The sequence below is a fragment of the Balaenoptera ricei genome, chromosome 15 (assembly GCF_028023285.1).
Source record: "Balaenoptera ricei isolate mBalRic1 chromosome 15, mBalRic1.hap2, whole genome shotgun sequence".
Lineage (NCBI taxonomy): Eukaryota > Metazoa > Chordata > Mammalia > Artiodactyla > Balaenopteridae > Balaenoptera > Balaenoptera ricei.
Window position 1 is genome coordinate 14483306 of NC_082653.1, and position 14046 is coordinate 14497351.

The window sequence follows — 14046 nt, forward strand, 5'->3', positions numbered from 1 at the left end:
CCACACTGAGTTTCAGTTTTGTTGTCTTCAAATGGAGGTTATCCTGTTCTGCCTACTTCATAAGGCTGCTGGGAGGACTCAACAGAATAAGTGATGGCACGTTGAAAACCATCTCTTCTGTGCTGCCATGTTCTGGAAGTGCTGGTATTTTTGACAGTCGACTTCTGAAGCACCCCATCCTGATCAGGAAATGGCCAGGAAAGCTTCCCTCTTTCTGAGACCTGTGGGTTTGTAGGGGAAGGGACTTGTACCCCTGTCACCAAAGAGGTTAGTACTTACAAGGCTGTGAGAAATAACAGCTGTGTTTGGGCTGAAAAATTGATGGCCTCCACGAATACCAGCTCAGCACAGCTATGCCGCATGTTCCAGGAGAGGCGGGTGGTCTCCATCAGTGAGGCGTGGATTGTGGGCAAGTGGCTAAACCTGGGGGTGCAGGAGAAAGGCCTCTTTCGTGAAGAGAGAGGCCTCTCCTGAAGCTGCAGGCATGGAGTGTAAACACACATTGAAATAATCCATCAGCGGGGTGACTTCCCCTCATCAGACCTTGGAGAGAGAATGCTTTAGCTACTGCCTGGAACACCACTAAGCTCGCAGAGTTGCCTAGGATACCAGTCACGTGGGCCCATCTTCCAGACTTGTTCAAAATGATTTATTTTCCTTTATTTTGGAGAGCAGTGGGTCAGAAGTACTTCTGAAGCTTGTCCTCCGATAGTTGGGCCTTTGTGTGAGGGTGTCCTCACCTCCCTTTACTTGTGCTCTCAGCAGCCCTTGCCTTTGGCAATTGGGACTAAAATAGCATTTCCTGTCCCGCTTCTCTCCTCCATTTTCTGAAGTCTGTGTCATCCCACACGGTGGAGGCTCTGCGTTGTGTCCCGTTGAGGGGGGAGGAGTGGCAGCAATAAGTAGGGAGGAAGCAACAGAGCATGTGGCCAGGCCCTGCTGACTCTGGAATCTTCCTGGGATGACTACAGAGCAGAGCAGTCTGGCTCCTTCAGCTAACTGCTCAGCCAAGAAAAGGCTGTGTCTGTTCTTATCACTCTCAGGGCATAAGCTTCTCCCTCTCAAGGTCCCAGGACAGGACTTTGCAGTAAATATTCTCCTCTGCTCTGGGGTCCTCCTGGCCCTTCACCTGAAGTGTCACATTGGCAGATCTTGCGGCTGGCTTATCTGCAGTTGATAGATAGGTTTGTCCCTTTTCTACTTGCTGATTTAATCTAAAGAGCCAAAATGTCCAAGGAAAGGTTGTGGCATGATCTAGAAGAATTCAAACCAAGGAGTTCTATATGTTTCTTTGGACACTCTCTGTCTTCTGATTTTCCAAAATATATAACAAGAGTGAAAAATGAAGGCAAACTCTGACTTCTTCCTTTTTTCTGATTCTTTTCCCCAGGCAGCTGTGTCTGTGTGTCTTGGAGAAGCAGGGCCCATTGGGAACGATGCCACCACCATCAGACATCGTCAAAGTGGCCATCGAGTGGCCAGGTGCTAATGCTCAGCTCCTCGAAATTGACCAGGTAAGCTGGAAGTGAGCAGCAGCGATGCAAGGAGAAGGGTCCAGGGGGTGCGTGGCGGGGATGTCTTCAGGGGCGGGGACCGCTGGCATCGGGAGTAAGAACCAGCAACAGGACACCCAAGCCCTGTCCCACCCTACGGAAGGCTGGTCACCACGGCCTGGGAGAGGCCTCCTCTTCAAGAAAAGCTCTCAGAGAAGAAGTCCGTGCTCAGGCCCCAGGATGACCCTGCCTGGTAGACCCTCTCATCAGGACCTTGGCACTAGCAGGATGTGGCTCCTGGTGAAGGATCTCTCTCTCTCTCTCTCTCTCTTTCTCTCTCTCTCTCAGAAACGGCCCCTGGCGTCCATCATCAAGGAAGTTTGTGATGGGTAAGTTGAAACTGCCCCTGTTTTGGATGGTGACAGGCTAAAAACAGAGGAGCATTGCCAGACCTTGAAAGGAATTCTGCCCGAGGATCTGCAGTTAGTCGGGTCCCCAGTCCGGGGCTTTTGTGGATCGTTGTCTTACAAAGAAAGTATAGCTGGTGGGGATGTCCCTAAGACCTGTCAATCTTTAGTTTTTCCTTTAAGCCCAGGAATGCCCCACCTGAGGTCCTGGTGGGATCTGAGACCTGCGCTGCATTACATGTGCCACCTTTTGTGGTACCAGCCTTTACAGAGGCTTAGGAGGTTACTGTTCAGCATCTCAGCCCAAAGCTTTAGTTTTTTTCTCCCCTGCACATCAAACAGACCGCCCAATCCCTCAATCAACTCTATTGAAAATGATTTATTTGCAGCTTCTAGACAGGCCCCCAGGCATGGCCACACAGGCTGTACTGTTTTTCTCTTACATAGGTGGTCACTGCCAAACCCGGAGTATTACACCCTCCGTTATGCAGACGGTCCCCAGCTCTACATCACCGAACAGGTTAGTACAGGGAGAAGCCAAACCAACACAGGCCTTGCTCTGGAGTGAACCACCCCAGGGGCCGGCGCTGTTTGCCCTCATTACATCCAGGAGCTTCCACTTCCTGGGTCAAGAGCTGCTTCCTGGGCAGATCAGGGAGCATCAGCCCTTGTCCTCCTCTGGTGGCTGGAAAAATGTGGCTTCTGCTTCCTGAGAGGCGCTTGAAAAGGATCTTAGAAATTCTTTGCCAAGAAACAAGCAGGAGAAGAGGCCCTGACTGAAGAGTCTCAGTTACAACTACTTTAAAAATGACAGAAAGTTCTTGTTGATTCAACTTGCTTGCACAATTTTAATATTTTATCTTAGCTACTCTTTTTTTCTCTTTGCTACCCAGACTCGCAGTGACATTAAGAATGGGACAATCTTACAGCTGGCTATCTCCCCGGTAGGTATTCGGCTTTCCTTAGGAATTCCTTTATTTGACAAGCGTCTGTGAGCACTTACCATGGACCAGACTCTGTTCTAGAAACTAAGACTTGGAGGTTAAAAAGTCAGTCTTTGCTCTCACAGCCTGGTTGGGAATAAACAAACAAATATAAGGCCTCTCTCAAGGGTCCTGAAAGAAGGTTGCTTAGGGAACTCAGAAAAGGGTCCACCTAACTCAGACTGAGGATTCCCAGAAAGCCCTTCCAGAGAAGGGGGACATTTGGCTCAGATGTTGAAGGATAAGCAAGAAGCAGCTGAAGAAAGAAGAAAAGGAAACGTATTCCAAGCAGAGAGATGTGCTTTGTTTAGGGAAGGCGGGAGTGATGGGTGGCCGAGGGCCTGTAGCCATCAGCCAGAAGCCAGTGGAAGGTTCTTGGGCGGCCTGCTTATGGGTCGGACTTTATCCAGAAGGGAAAGATCATTATTGTGGGGACGTTGAACGGTTTTAAGCAGGAAGCTATATTATACTTAGGTTTATATTTTATGAAGATCACTTTAGTGACAGTGTGGAAGACGGGCTTGAAAAAGGAAGGTTGATGGTAGGAGGAATCTTCAAGAAGCTGATGAGCAGTGTCAACAGCCCGTGAAGGCAGTGGCCGTGGAGATGAAACGATGGGCAGGAAAAGTATTTGCAGGTGAACTTGGCGAAGAAGGCGATACACTGGCTGTGGAAGCAGTGAGAGAATGCAAGCTGGCCCCCTGATTCCTGCAAGAGCAGCCCTTCTGGGTGACTAAGGAGGCACCCACAAAGGAAGAAAGAAAACAGGCGCTAGAAATGGCTTAGGAGCTGAGGGCAGGGGGAGTGTCCGGATGGAGGACGGGTTGGTCTGCAGTGAGCAGAGAGAAGGTAAACTGAGAACAGAAGAGCGGTCCGTTGATCTGGGAGGTCAGCCGGTGGCTGGGGCAGCTGGGTGGCAGCCAGATCGCAGTGGGTTGAGTTTAAGAGGTGACAAAGTGAGGACCTTGTGTTCGCCACGTTATCGGGAAGCTTGGTTTAAAAGGAAGTAGATAGAGAAGGTACTAGCTCGGGGATACGGAGTTGAAAAGATACACCTTTTAAAAAGAGGTGGAACATTCACGTGTGTTAAAATCACAAGAGTTTGGCAAAGATACAGTGAAAGGTCTTCCTCCCACTCCTGTCCCTCACCTACCCAGCTGTCCACCTTCTCTGACCCTTCACGGTTGTTAACTTCTGTTGCAGTTTTTTGTGTCCTTGAAAATACATTAAGATGGAAGAGAGGAAGGTTGCCAGTGCAGGAAAGAGGGGGTGAGTGACGGGGGCAGGACCTTGCTGCCCACAGGACAGGGGGTGCCCACAGCCCAGGGGAGGGATTTGCCCTGACTGCTTGGCCTGGAGCAGGACCAGTGATACGGGGGTAGCGTAGGTAGGTTTGTAGAAGGGCTGCCGGAAAATGGAGGGCGTGCTGGCCCCTGTTCTCTTGGTGAGGTGAGAGGCTGGTCCATCTGAAAGGAAGGGAGGTGTGGAGTAATAGCAGCTACATTGGCTGAACGCCTGGATTTTGCAGAATACTTTACATATATGGTATCACTTAATCTCAACAAACCCCATGAGATGAGTACTCTTGATAGCCCCATTTTTCATACCAGGAAACTGAGACTCAGAGAGACTAAATAACCTGCCAGTTGTCGACAGCTCAAAACGCGGCGCAGCTGCCTCTCAAGCCCAGGTCTGGGCGACCTCAGGCCAGTGTTCTTGGCACTGCCTGCCCCTGCTCTCCTCCTCAACTCTTCTCGTCCTGAGGACTTCATTTCTCCTCCCCAAGCTCGGCTAATTTAACGTGACGGCCTGGGAGCTGCGCGCTTTTACAGAAGTGCTGAAGCATTTTACAGGCCTCTCGCGCAGCGTAGCTGACTTTCCCAGAAGCAGGAGGCGCAGGAGGTGGCCCGGAAATGCTGTCTCGGGAGGAGAAGTGACATTTGGAGTTGGAAGGCTCTCAGTGTGATGCAGACCAATGCTCTTCAAATCGTTCCATCCTGTGACCTTTTCTCGCGGTGCACACGTCCCTCCCCGTGGAGGTGAGGGAGGGTTTCTGTGTCCTCGCGAGCAGCGTGCCGTTAAAGGGGAGAGACGTGGGTAGGCCCGACTCCTCTGCAGCAGCAGTTCCTGGGCTCCGTCGCTTGCTTAGCACTGGAAGAAAAACGAAGACCCCCGGGGCGCTTGTGCTCTCCAGATTCTTCCATTCCAACTGAGAATATTAAAGTAACACACAAGAGATAGAGAGTGATGGAACGGTAAGCTGTGAGGCACGGACTATAGAGTGAGTAAGTTCAGCAACAGGAAAGACCAGTGAACATGAGAGGCGGGGCGGCAGCCGCAGTCGCAGGAAGGATGCAGGTGCTCCCGTGGGAAAGGTTCACGTGCTCGGGGGCGGCTCTGTCACCAGCCGTCATTTTCAAAAAGCCGTTTTGAAATTAGCTGCTTCCAGCCCCTTGGTATTCTTAGTTTCCCCAGGGCTAGCACTTTGAGAACAATGATAAGGACTCTGAGGGAAAGTGAAAAAAACGTATCAGGCTTATCACAGTTTCAGATTGAAAGGGTCCTTAGAGGTCATCAGATTTCATTCTCCACCCACTGTAGGAACCCCTTCCATAGCACTTTGGACAGGTGCCTGTCCTGTTTTCCTTGATTGCTTCCAGTGACCGAGAGCCCAGTATTCAAGAGACAACCTCTTCCACTGTCTGACGGCTTTAGTTAATATCAATAGAAAACTCTTATGGTTACCAAAGGGAAAAGGGGGTGGGGGAGGGATAAATTAGGAGTGTGGGATTAGCAGATACAAACTACCATATATAAAATAGGCAAACAACAAGGTCCTACTTTATAGCACAGGAAACTATATTCAATAATCCTGTAATAAACCGTGATGGAAAAGAATATGAAAAAGAAAATATACATATACACACACACACGCATATATGTGTATAACACTGCTGTACACCAGAAACTAACAAAACATTGTAAATCAACTATACTTCAATTAAAAAAAAAAAGAAAGAAAAACTCTCTGATATTGAACCAATATCTGTTTCTTTGTGACTGCCATAGTTAGCGGATTGTCATCTCCCAGATCTCCCTTGTATTCCCTCGGTGGGAATTTTTTTATTCCATAGACCAGAGTGGTACAGAAAGGATACACATAACTGCAGACCGGTCTTGTCATACTGGTGATTCCCTGATTGATCCAATAAACATTTATTTAGCAAATCTGAAGCAGTGTGAAAAGCTACTTCTGTCTCGGGCTTGGGAGTCCACAGAAGGGCCCCTGTGAGCTATTCACAGAGCAGTAACCTGCCACAGGGAGCAGATGGCATGTGTCTTGTCCCTGGTCCCACAGTCCCGGGCTGCACGCCAGCTGATGGAGAGGACCCAGTCATCCAACATGGAGACCCGGCTGGACGCCATGAAGGAGCTGGCCAAGCTCTCTGCGGACGTGACCTTCGCCACCGAGTTCATCAACATGGATGGCATTGTTGTGCTGACGCGGCTTGTGGAAAGCGGAACCAAGCTCTTATCCCAGTGAGTGTTGCTGAGGTCTCGTTTGGGAGCTCTCAGAGATTTACGGCACTCCGCAGGTCATCCTGTGCTCATTTCCGTGGAGTCAAATGAGCTTATTGAGCTCCTTCTGCATACAGAGCAGTGTGCCCAGCACCAGGGTCCACACAGAGGGGTGTAATTCACTATTGTGGTCCTGAATCTTGTAGTCTAGTTGGGCTCTCACAAATTCAGCGACGGTACAGAACAGTACTATGCTGAGTGACGTGAACGTCGGGGCTCTAGAAGTGGAGAAGAGAGAGGTCAGCTCACGGCTGAAATCATTTCCGGACGATGACTGGCCTGATGGAAGTTAGTGAGCAGACTGTCCATTAGCAAGTAGAACAGGTGTCTGTGTGTCTGTTCTTAACCACACCCCTGCGTCCCTCCCTCTCCAGTCACCTCCCCACTCCACACACAGGCTCCTTATACAGAGACACGCACAGGCCCTCCTCTATGTTTACCAGAGCGTCTCCCCACCCATCCGCTGTCTCCCTGTCACCCATTTTCACGGGGGCAGGGGGGCGTCCAGAACTTTGCGATGCACCGCAAGTGGCTTTGTGGTACTCCAGTGTCAAGGTGAACGTGGCGGGAAACTGCCATGCCATTATCAGCAGTGAGTAAACAGGTGTTTAGTTTGTCTTCTAAGCCCACAGAACCTAAGCTGGCAGAGAGGGAGTCAGAAACCTTTGAGTTGATGGATCAGCTACTGAAATTCTTAGCCAAACTGAGCAGCTAGTCTTGGGTATTTGTTTTAAGTCTTGGATTCTCCAGCTGCACGGAAATCTCGAAGCCTTTGGCTGCCATCAGCACTGACCTGGACGTTCCGTGGTCTCCCGAGAGTGCAGAGTTGGGCTGGCCTTCATCTCCTCCTCTTTAAAATGGAGGGGATACCTCCCTTGCCATATCGTCATGAGCAGTACTGTGGATGAGAATGGGTCAGAACATGCTTTGCAAATGGAAATATAGTTTGTAAATTATAGAGCACTGTACAGATGTATAAAGGTTGACGTGTATACAGAGCAGAGACGGAGGGGAGAAAACATTTCAGTCCTCATTCTGTGTCAGCTCTGTGGTAGGGTTTCGCATGCACTGTCACCCTGCCCTCACCGCAGCGCTGTGAGGTTAACGCTGTGAGAGGAACTCAGTTTCACAGAGAAAGAAATAGAAGTTTGAACAGATAAAATTTGCACAGTTAGTAAGTAGTTGAACCAGAGTTGAACCCATGGCCAGAGTTCATCCTCTTTCTCCTGTGCTCTGCCACCTCCCAGCCTAAAAGTGAACCTGGGACGTAAGCTCCCTCGGGTACCCCACCAAGTGCTGGGGTTTGACAAGGCCAAACCCAGAAGCCTTTCCTTCGGTGATCGAAGGGAAGAATCTGCTCCACACCTAGCTTAGGTGTGTGCTAGGTGCTGGCTCACAGTGGCGTTCGCTGATTTCTCAGGTGGTGCTTACATTGAAATCCGTCCCTGTTGTGGCTGTCTTCACACCTGTGTTCCCCAGTTCTGAATCTTTGTATTGTTTTGTGTGTGTTTTGCACATGTCTCAGCTACAGTGAGATGCTGGCATTCACCCTGACTGCCTTCTTAGAGCTCATGGACCATGGCATTGTCTCCTGGGATATGGTTTCAATCACCTTCATTAAGCAGGTGAGGCCTCCAGCATTCCGTCTTTCCTCCCTCCGTCGCCAGTTCTCTAGGCTTGAGGGGAGGTGCGGGCAACACAGCTGCTCCAGCGAGGGTCGGGTTCTATCCCCGAGGCCAGGTTTTTCATCCTCAGGCTCCGGCCTTCCTGTGGCTCCTGGAAGATGTACTTTGTTACACTCGCAGGGCCTGCACTGAGAAGATGGAACTGGGCTCCCGGAACTGATTATGGCCAAAGTGGAATTGGATTGTCAGTGAGACTCGGGATAGCGTGCAACCAGCCAGCCAGCCAGCCAGTACCATCCCTAAGTCTTCTGACCTGCTTCCTGAGCCCTGCCTCCTCTTTGGATAAAAAAAAAAAAAATTCATTTCATTTGCCTTCTGTTTATTAATCTGCCTTCTGTTTACAAATCTGCAAGGTAGCCTGTTTGATTGTCAGATGAACTCAGTGCGGGGGAGAAGATACTTCTAGTTTTATCCTCCTTTCTTCTAGAAAAAGGGGCAGTGTCACCTCAGAAAACTGAACTAAAACCAATGAATGCTATATCTGCTGACCTAGAATTACACCTGTCATTGGCTTGGGACATTGAGAACTTCCCGATGCTGGAGATACTTAGGCACAAGTGAAATGACCATGTGTCAAAGATGTTATAATGGGGATTGAGAAAAGGGATTAGATTATAAGACTTTGAGGTCCTGTGTCCCCGAGTCTGCTGTTCTGCGTGTGTATAGGGACAAAATGTATGTCCGGAGTACAGTACATGGAGAGCAAATGAGATCCCAGCATCAGTAAAACCCTCTGCTTTTTACACTCAGCCTTTTCATGCCTGAACCCTTATTTTGAAAACAAAAGATTAAGCCCTTAGGTTTAAGGAAACATAGTTGAGTGGATGCTGTAATTTGAAATTGAGTTATCCATGCCTAGGGACTCCCTGGCACATTGGCCAACATAGCAGATACCATCGTCCACCTGGGGACAACTGTCCAAATGTGGGCAGCACACCTAAGAGGAGAGTCTGGGGGTGGCGGGCATCTGAAACCTAAGCCTTCAGCTCTCTCGGGCCCTGAGCTTCCTAACTGACTTGCCCTCTCTGGCTTTAGATCGCAGGGTACGTGAGCCAGCCCATGGTGGACGTGTCAATCCTGCAGAGGTCCCTGGCCATCCTGGAGAGCATGGTCTTGAACAGCCAGAGTCTGTACCAGAAGATCGCAGAGGAAATCACTGTGGGCCAGCTCATCTCTCACCTCCAGGTGTAAGTAGAGACCCTGCCCCAGCCTCCCTTCCCTGCCTGTTCTCTTCTCCCCTCTTACTCTGTTTAAGTCTTCCAATCCTACTTCTGCTTTGCTTGTATTCTGAGATGCTGGTCTGCTTGTTCATTCACTCATCACCTCTTCCACACTACTGCCAGAATTCCTCCCGTAATTCAGACCTGGTCATGTCATGCTCCCGCTTGAAATCCTCTGTAACTCTCCTTGCCTCTCAGGATAATGTGAAGTTTTTCCCAATCTTCCTGTACCACCATGGTACCAGACAGAATTAGATGCTTTCTCCTCTGTGGGCCAAATAGTTTCTGTTTGTACCTATGATAATCATATTTATATAAAATACTGTATTTTTATTATCTGTCTCCCATTTTAAACTTTGAGCTCTCTGGGAACAGGGGCCAATCATTTTTGTATCCCTTGTTTTGATTTAAGTAGAAGCTCAGTTAGCATTTGTTGAATGAACTCTTGCCGAACTAACAGTATGCTGTTGGGGGTAACAAGAAGTATTGTATAGGATGTGAGTTCCAATCCAGGATCTACTGCAAACTAGGTCTCTGCCCTCAGCAAGTTACCTAATCGCTTCTGGCCTAGGTTTCCTCACCTCTAGACTGAGGTTAATCATCCCCACCTCTCAGACTTGTGAGGATCAAAGAAGATAAAAGATCCAGCATAGGGGCCAGCACAAGATAGGTATTCAATAAATTGAGGAGGTTTTTTGTTTTTTGTTTTCTGGTTTTTTTGCTTTTGTTTGTTTTTTAAGAAACTTATCACATCCTAAAACATTTAACAGATAGTAAACAAAAGCCAAAGACAGATTAAAGCCTTTGGAGCACTGTTTGTCTCCTCCCCATTCTTTATACTTCCCTTTCAACCATTCCACACAATTTAAGGGGACTGGGCTTCCCAAAACAAGGATGGGGACACTGCTGATTCCTTCCTAACCCTTGCTCCCTTCCAGCATACGGGACATTGACAGAACGCCCTGCCAGTTCCAGGGGAAGCCAGAGCTCCCAGACTTGGTTGATTATAGCAGCCTTGTCTTCACTCAGCTATGCTCTCAGCCTGTACCTTCCCACTAGTCCAAGTAAAAAGGAAGCACAAGGAGGTTTACAGCTCTGATTTCTCCTTGTCACTTCTCTAAGGAATTCTCCAGCCTCTGTTTTCATGCCCAAAAGCCAAAAAGGTTGATTGAAGTCAGGGGGACATTGTGAACTCCAGATGGAGAGTTCTGATTTTCCTGACCTCAGAGTTACCTCTATTTCTTTGTTTCTGCATTGGGAATGACCCAGTTACCTCCTTAGAGATGATAGAGGAGCGTGGCATTTCTTAGGGGTCAGTCTATGAACACTTTCAGCCCATTGCTGTCCCCAGAAGTCATGTCCTCTGCTGCTGAGCTGAGGGACAATTAGTGACCTCCACTAGACCTCCAAGATGCCCCTGGCCAACCAGGACGCCCAGCAGCCCCTCTGGAAAGAGCCACAGAATGCACTCAACGACGTGGCAGGTGGAGAGCTCTTGTCAAGTGCCAGGATTACAGGATTCCAGAGAAGCGTTGTAGTTATTTTATTTGTTTAAAATAAGTTCATAGTTAAAGACTTTGAAAATACAGAAAAGCACAAAAAGGAAATCATTTGCCCATTATCCCCCCTCCAGACATAACCACTGTTAACAGTAAATTGACTGTGCCGCTGGGTTTTTTTCTATGCATATTTTTAAGAAAGTTGGAATCTTACTGTACATGCTATGCGTGCCTTGACTTTTTTTATGGACTAATAGATATTGAACATTTCCCATGTCAAAGAACCTTCTGAAAGGGTAGTTCTAAATCTTTTTGTGCAGGAATTCCGTGCTGGTCTAGTGGTTAGGACTCCATGCTTCCACTGCCGAGGGTGCGGGTTCGATCCCTGGTCGGGGAATTAAGATCCTGCAAGCAGTGAGGCCTGGCCAAACATTAAAAAAAAAAAAAAAAAATATATATATATATATATATATTTTTTTTTTTTTTTCCTTTTCTTTTTTTGCACCCCATATGCCTTTGAAAATCCAGTAACAGTTATGGACTCTCACCTCCCTGGAAAAATATATCACATAGTCAACCAGCTACAAGGAATAATGGCTGCACCATTTCTAGGGTTCCCAGACACTCTAAGCCCATCCCTAACCCCAGGCGAAGAACCTTTATGCTAAAACAGCATTTTTAATGACTGCTTAGGATTTGAATATATATGAACAGAGTCGCTACTGTGGACATTTGCATTATTTACTGTTGTTTCTTTTTTTAATAGTACTTGGATGAAACACCTTGCCAGTAACTCATGCACAGCTCTCTGATGACTATCTTTGGATAAATTCCTGTTAGTGGAATTGCTGGGTCAGGGAGTCTGCCCACTTTTAAGCTTTTGAGACTAAGCCTCTGATTATTGTTTGATTACAGTCTGCGAGTGATTGTTTTAAACCATCTCTAAGGATGTCTTGCTGGTCAGTCTTCTAACTTCTCTCTGCCTTCTTTCTCCGTTGACACAGCTCCAACCAGGAGATTCAGACCTACGCCATTGCACTGATTAACGCACTTTTTCTGAAGGCTCCTGAGGACAAGCGACAGGTCTGTGGTGGCCTTTTCAAGCTTTGCATCTGGGCTCTCCCAAGAGAAGACTTATCCTCCCAGTCATTTTCCCAAGAGTCCTTCCTCCTGTCCCTCTGCGGCCAGAGCCCATCAGAGCGGCTTTGCTAAGGAGGACCCAGGGAAGAGCTAGGAGGGAAACCAGCTGGGTCCTAGGTCAGGGCAGGGGCCTGCAAACTTTTTCCCCTCAAGGGTGAGTAAATATTTTTTGCCTGGTGGCCCTTGTGGTCTACGTGGCAACTATTCAACCTTGCCGCTGTAGCCAAAGCAGCCTCAAACAGTAGGCAGACAGGTGGGTGTGGCTGTCTTTCCATAAGACCTTCTAGACACAAACAGGCAACAAGCCTCATTTGGCCTTACTGCGACTACCCGTGGGTTAGAGGATCAAGGGGCAGGGAGAGGAGACCCTCTGGGCCTCCCTGCCGGGTCCCAGGAGACAGAAACAAATGCAATCCTTGCTTAAGGAAGCAAGAGTGGAGGGACTTAGCTTGAAGTTTCATGTATAAATATCCTCTGATACAGGTTCTAAACTTTTTTCTTCCCTATCAATTAGCTGTGTGACATGATGCAAATCGCTCTGCTTCTCTAAACCCCAGTTTCCTCACCTATAACGTGGGAGCAACATCTGCCCCATTCACTTCATAAGGATGTCATGAGAAAAAGCCAGACCCCTAATTTTGCAAATGAGGAAACCAGGTATCAGCTGGGCAGTGGAGCAAGGGCTGACCTAAGAGACCAGGGCCCCGAGGCTGAGTACTTTTCCTGCCACTGCTGGGCAAGTGCTCTAACCCCTCTGGGTCTCCGTTTACCTTTCTGTAAAATGCAAGGGCCAGATTAAAAATCGCTATGAGCCCTTCCAACATGACTGTTCTAGATTTCTCTGGTCAAAGCCCAAGTGATGTACAAAAGAAAGACTTTGTAATTCTCGGTCAATACCATGGGCTCAGTAAGTTGTAATTCCTGTGGGATTATGTACCAAGTTCTTGGAAGATTCTGGTGGGAGGACCAGGAGCATCTGTGGTTCTGTGTGTCCTTGTCCTTCTTGGATGGCTCGCTCTGTTCATCTCTTCCTCCCTAGTCCTGTTTTGAATGTAAGCTGAAAGCTCATTCTTCCATCTGCTTCTCTCTGTGCTTTTTGCTTTCTGCCGGCAGGACAAGCATCTTAATCCTCTAGACCTGCCTGTCACTGTAAGTAGCACTGCCATATGGAAAGGGCCCCGCTCTTTTCCAGGTGGGGAGGTTGAAGCTGGGTGAGACTCTTATGATCTGATCTAGTTGTTCAGGGAGCTGCAAGACACAGGAAAAGGTTGTGTGCTATAAATCTCATTTGTCAGAACACTTAGGGAAGTACCGCAGATCAGAGTCACCTAAAGGATTAAGGGGATGCCTGACCTGGGGAATGTGGCCCAGTCTCTCCTTTGTAACCTGCCTTCACATGGGTCTGTTGTTCAGCCGGGAAGATCAGATTCAGAAATAGCCTGTGACTTTCATCTAGATGATGCCAGGTGCATCACATTCCAGCTTGCTGTAGCCAGGAGTAAAGGTAAATCCATGCCCTTTTGGACGCTTACTAGATCCTAGGAATTGGAAAAGCTTTAGACAGTTGACAGAAGGGAATTTGGATACTCGTTTCTTGGTTAGAGGGAGCTGAAAGAGGTCAGCTCTATGAGGATATGAAAAAGGATGAGTGCTTCCCCCTGCACCGCAGAGAAGCCTTTGGTTGAAGGCCTTTATATTCCAGCAGCAGACCACTGTCAATCACCCACTTTGTGAGTCATCGACAGCAAGATTTAATCGTGAGTCGGCCTCCCGTAGCCACCAGAGAAGTTTCTAGTCCGCCTTCCTCCTCTGCCAGTCAGTGTGTGCTCAGGGGACGCAAAGTAAAACTTAATGTTCCTGGCAGCGTCAGCCGTTTGGAATATGGCTAGAAATCTAGAAGCGAGAGGGAAAGGCCTTCCAGCTCTGAGAAAAATGACAACACTCACGGATATTGCCCCATAGGAGAGGTGTGACAGCTCCCTCAGGCCCATTGATTTAGAATTATCTGTGAAATTAAATTAAGGCAGCAGTTTAGAAAGT

General features: G+C 48.3%; 1 protein-coding gene across 5 annotated transcripts in view; it reads left to right on the top strand.

Annotated features, from left to right (window-relative positions):
- ELMO2 (engulfment and cell motility 2) overlaps positions 1-14046 on the top strand; it is a 38347-nt gene that overhangs the window by 9886 nt on the left and 14415 nt on the right. For 3 of the 5 annotated variants that reach the window (XM_059898749.1, XM_059898751.1, XM_059898752.1), the window contains 8 exons: positions 1391-1514; positions 1842-1882; positions 2348-2420; positions 2794-2844; positions 6242-6423; positions 7988-8087; positions 9183-9334; positions 11871-11949. In XM_059898749.1, coding sequence (XP_059754732.1) covers positions 1437-1514; positions 1842-1882; positions 2348-2420; positions 2794-2844; positions 6242-6423; positions 7988-8087; positions 9183-9334; positions 11871-11949 — 756 coding nt within the window. In that variant the 5' untranslated portion in view covers positions 1391-1436. The other 2 variants (XM_059898750.1, XM_059898753.1) reach the window with 2 other exon arrangements.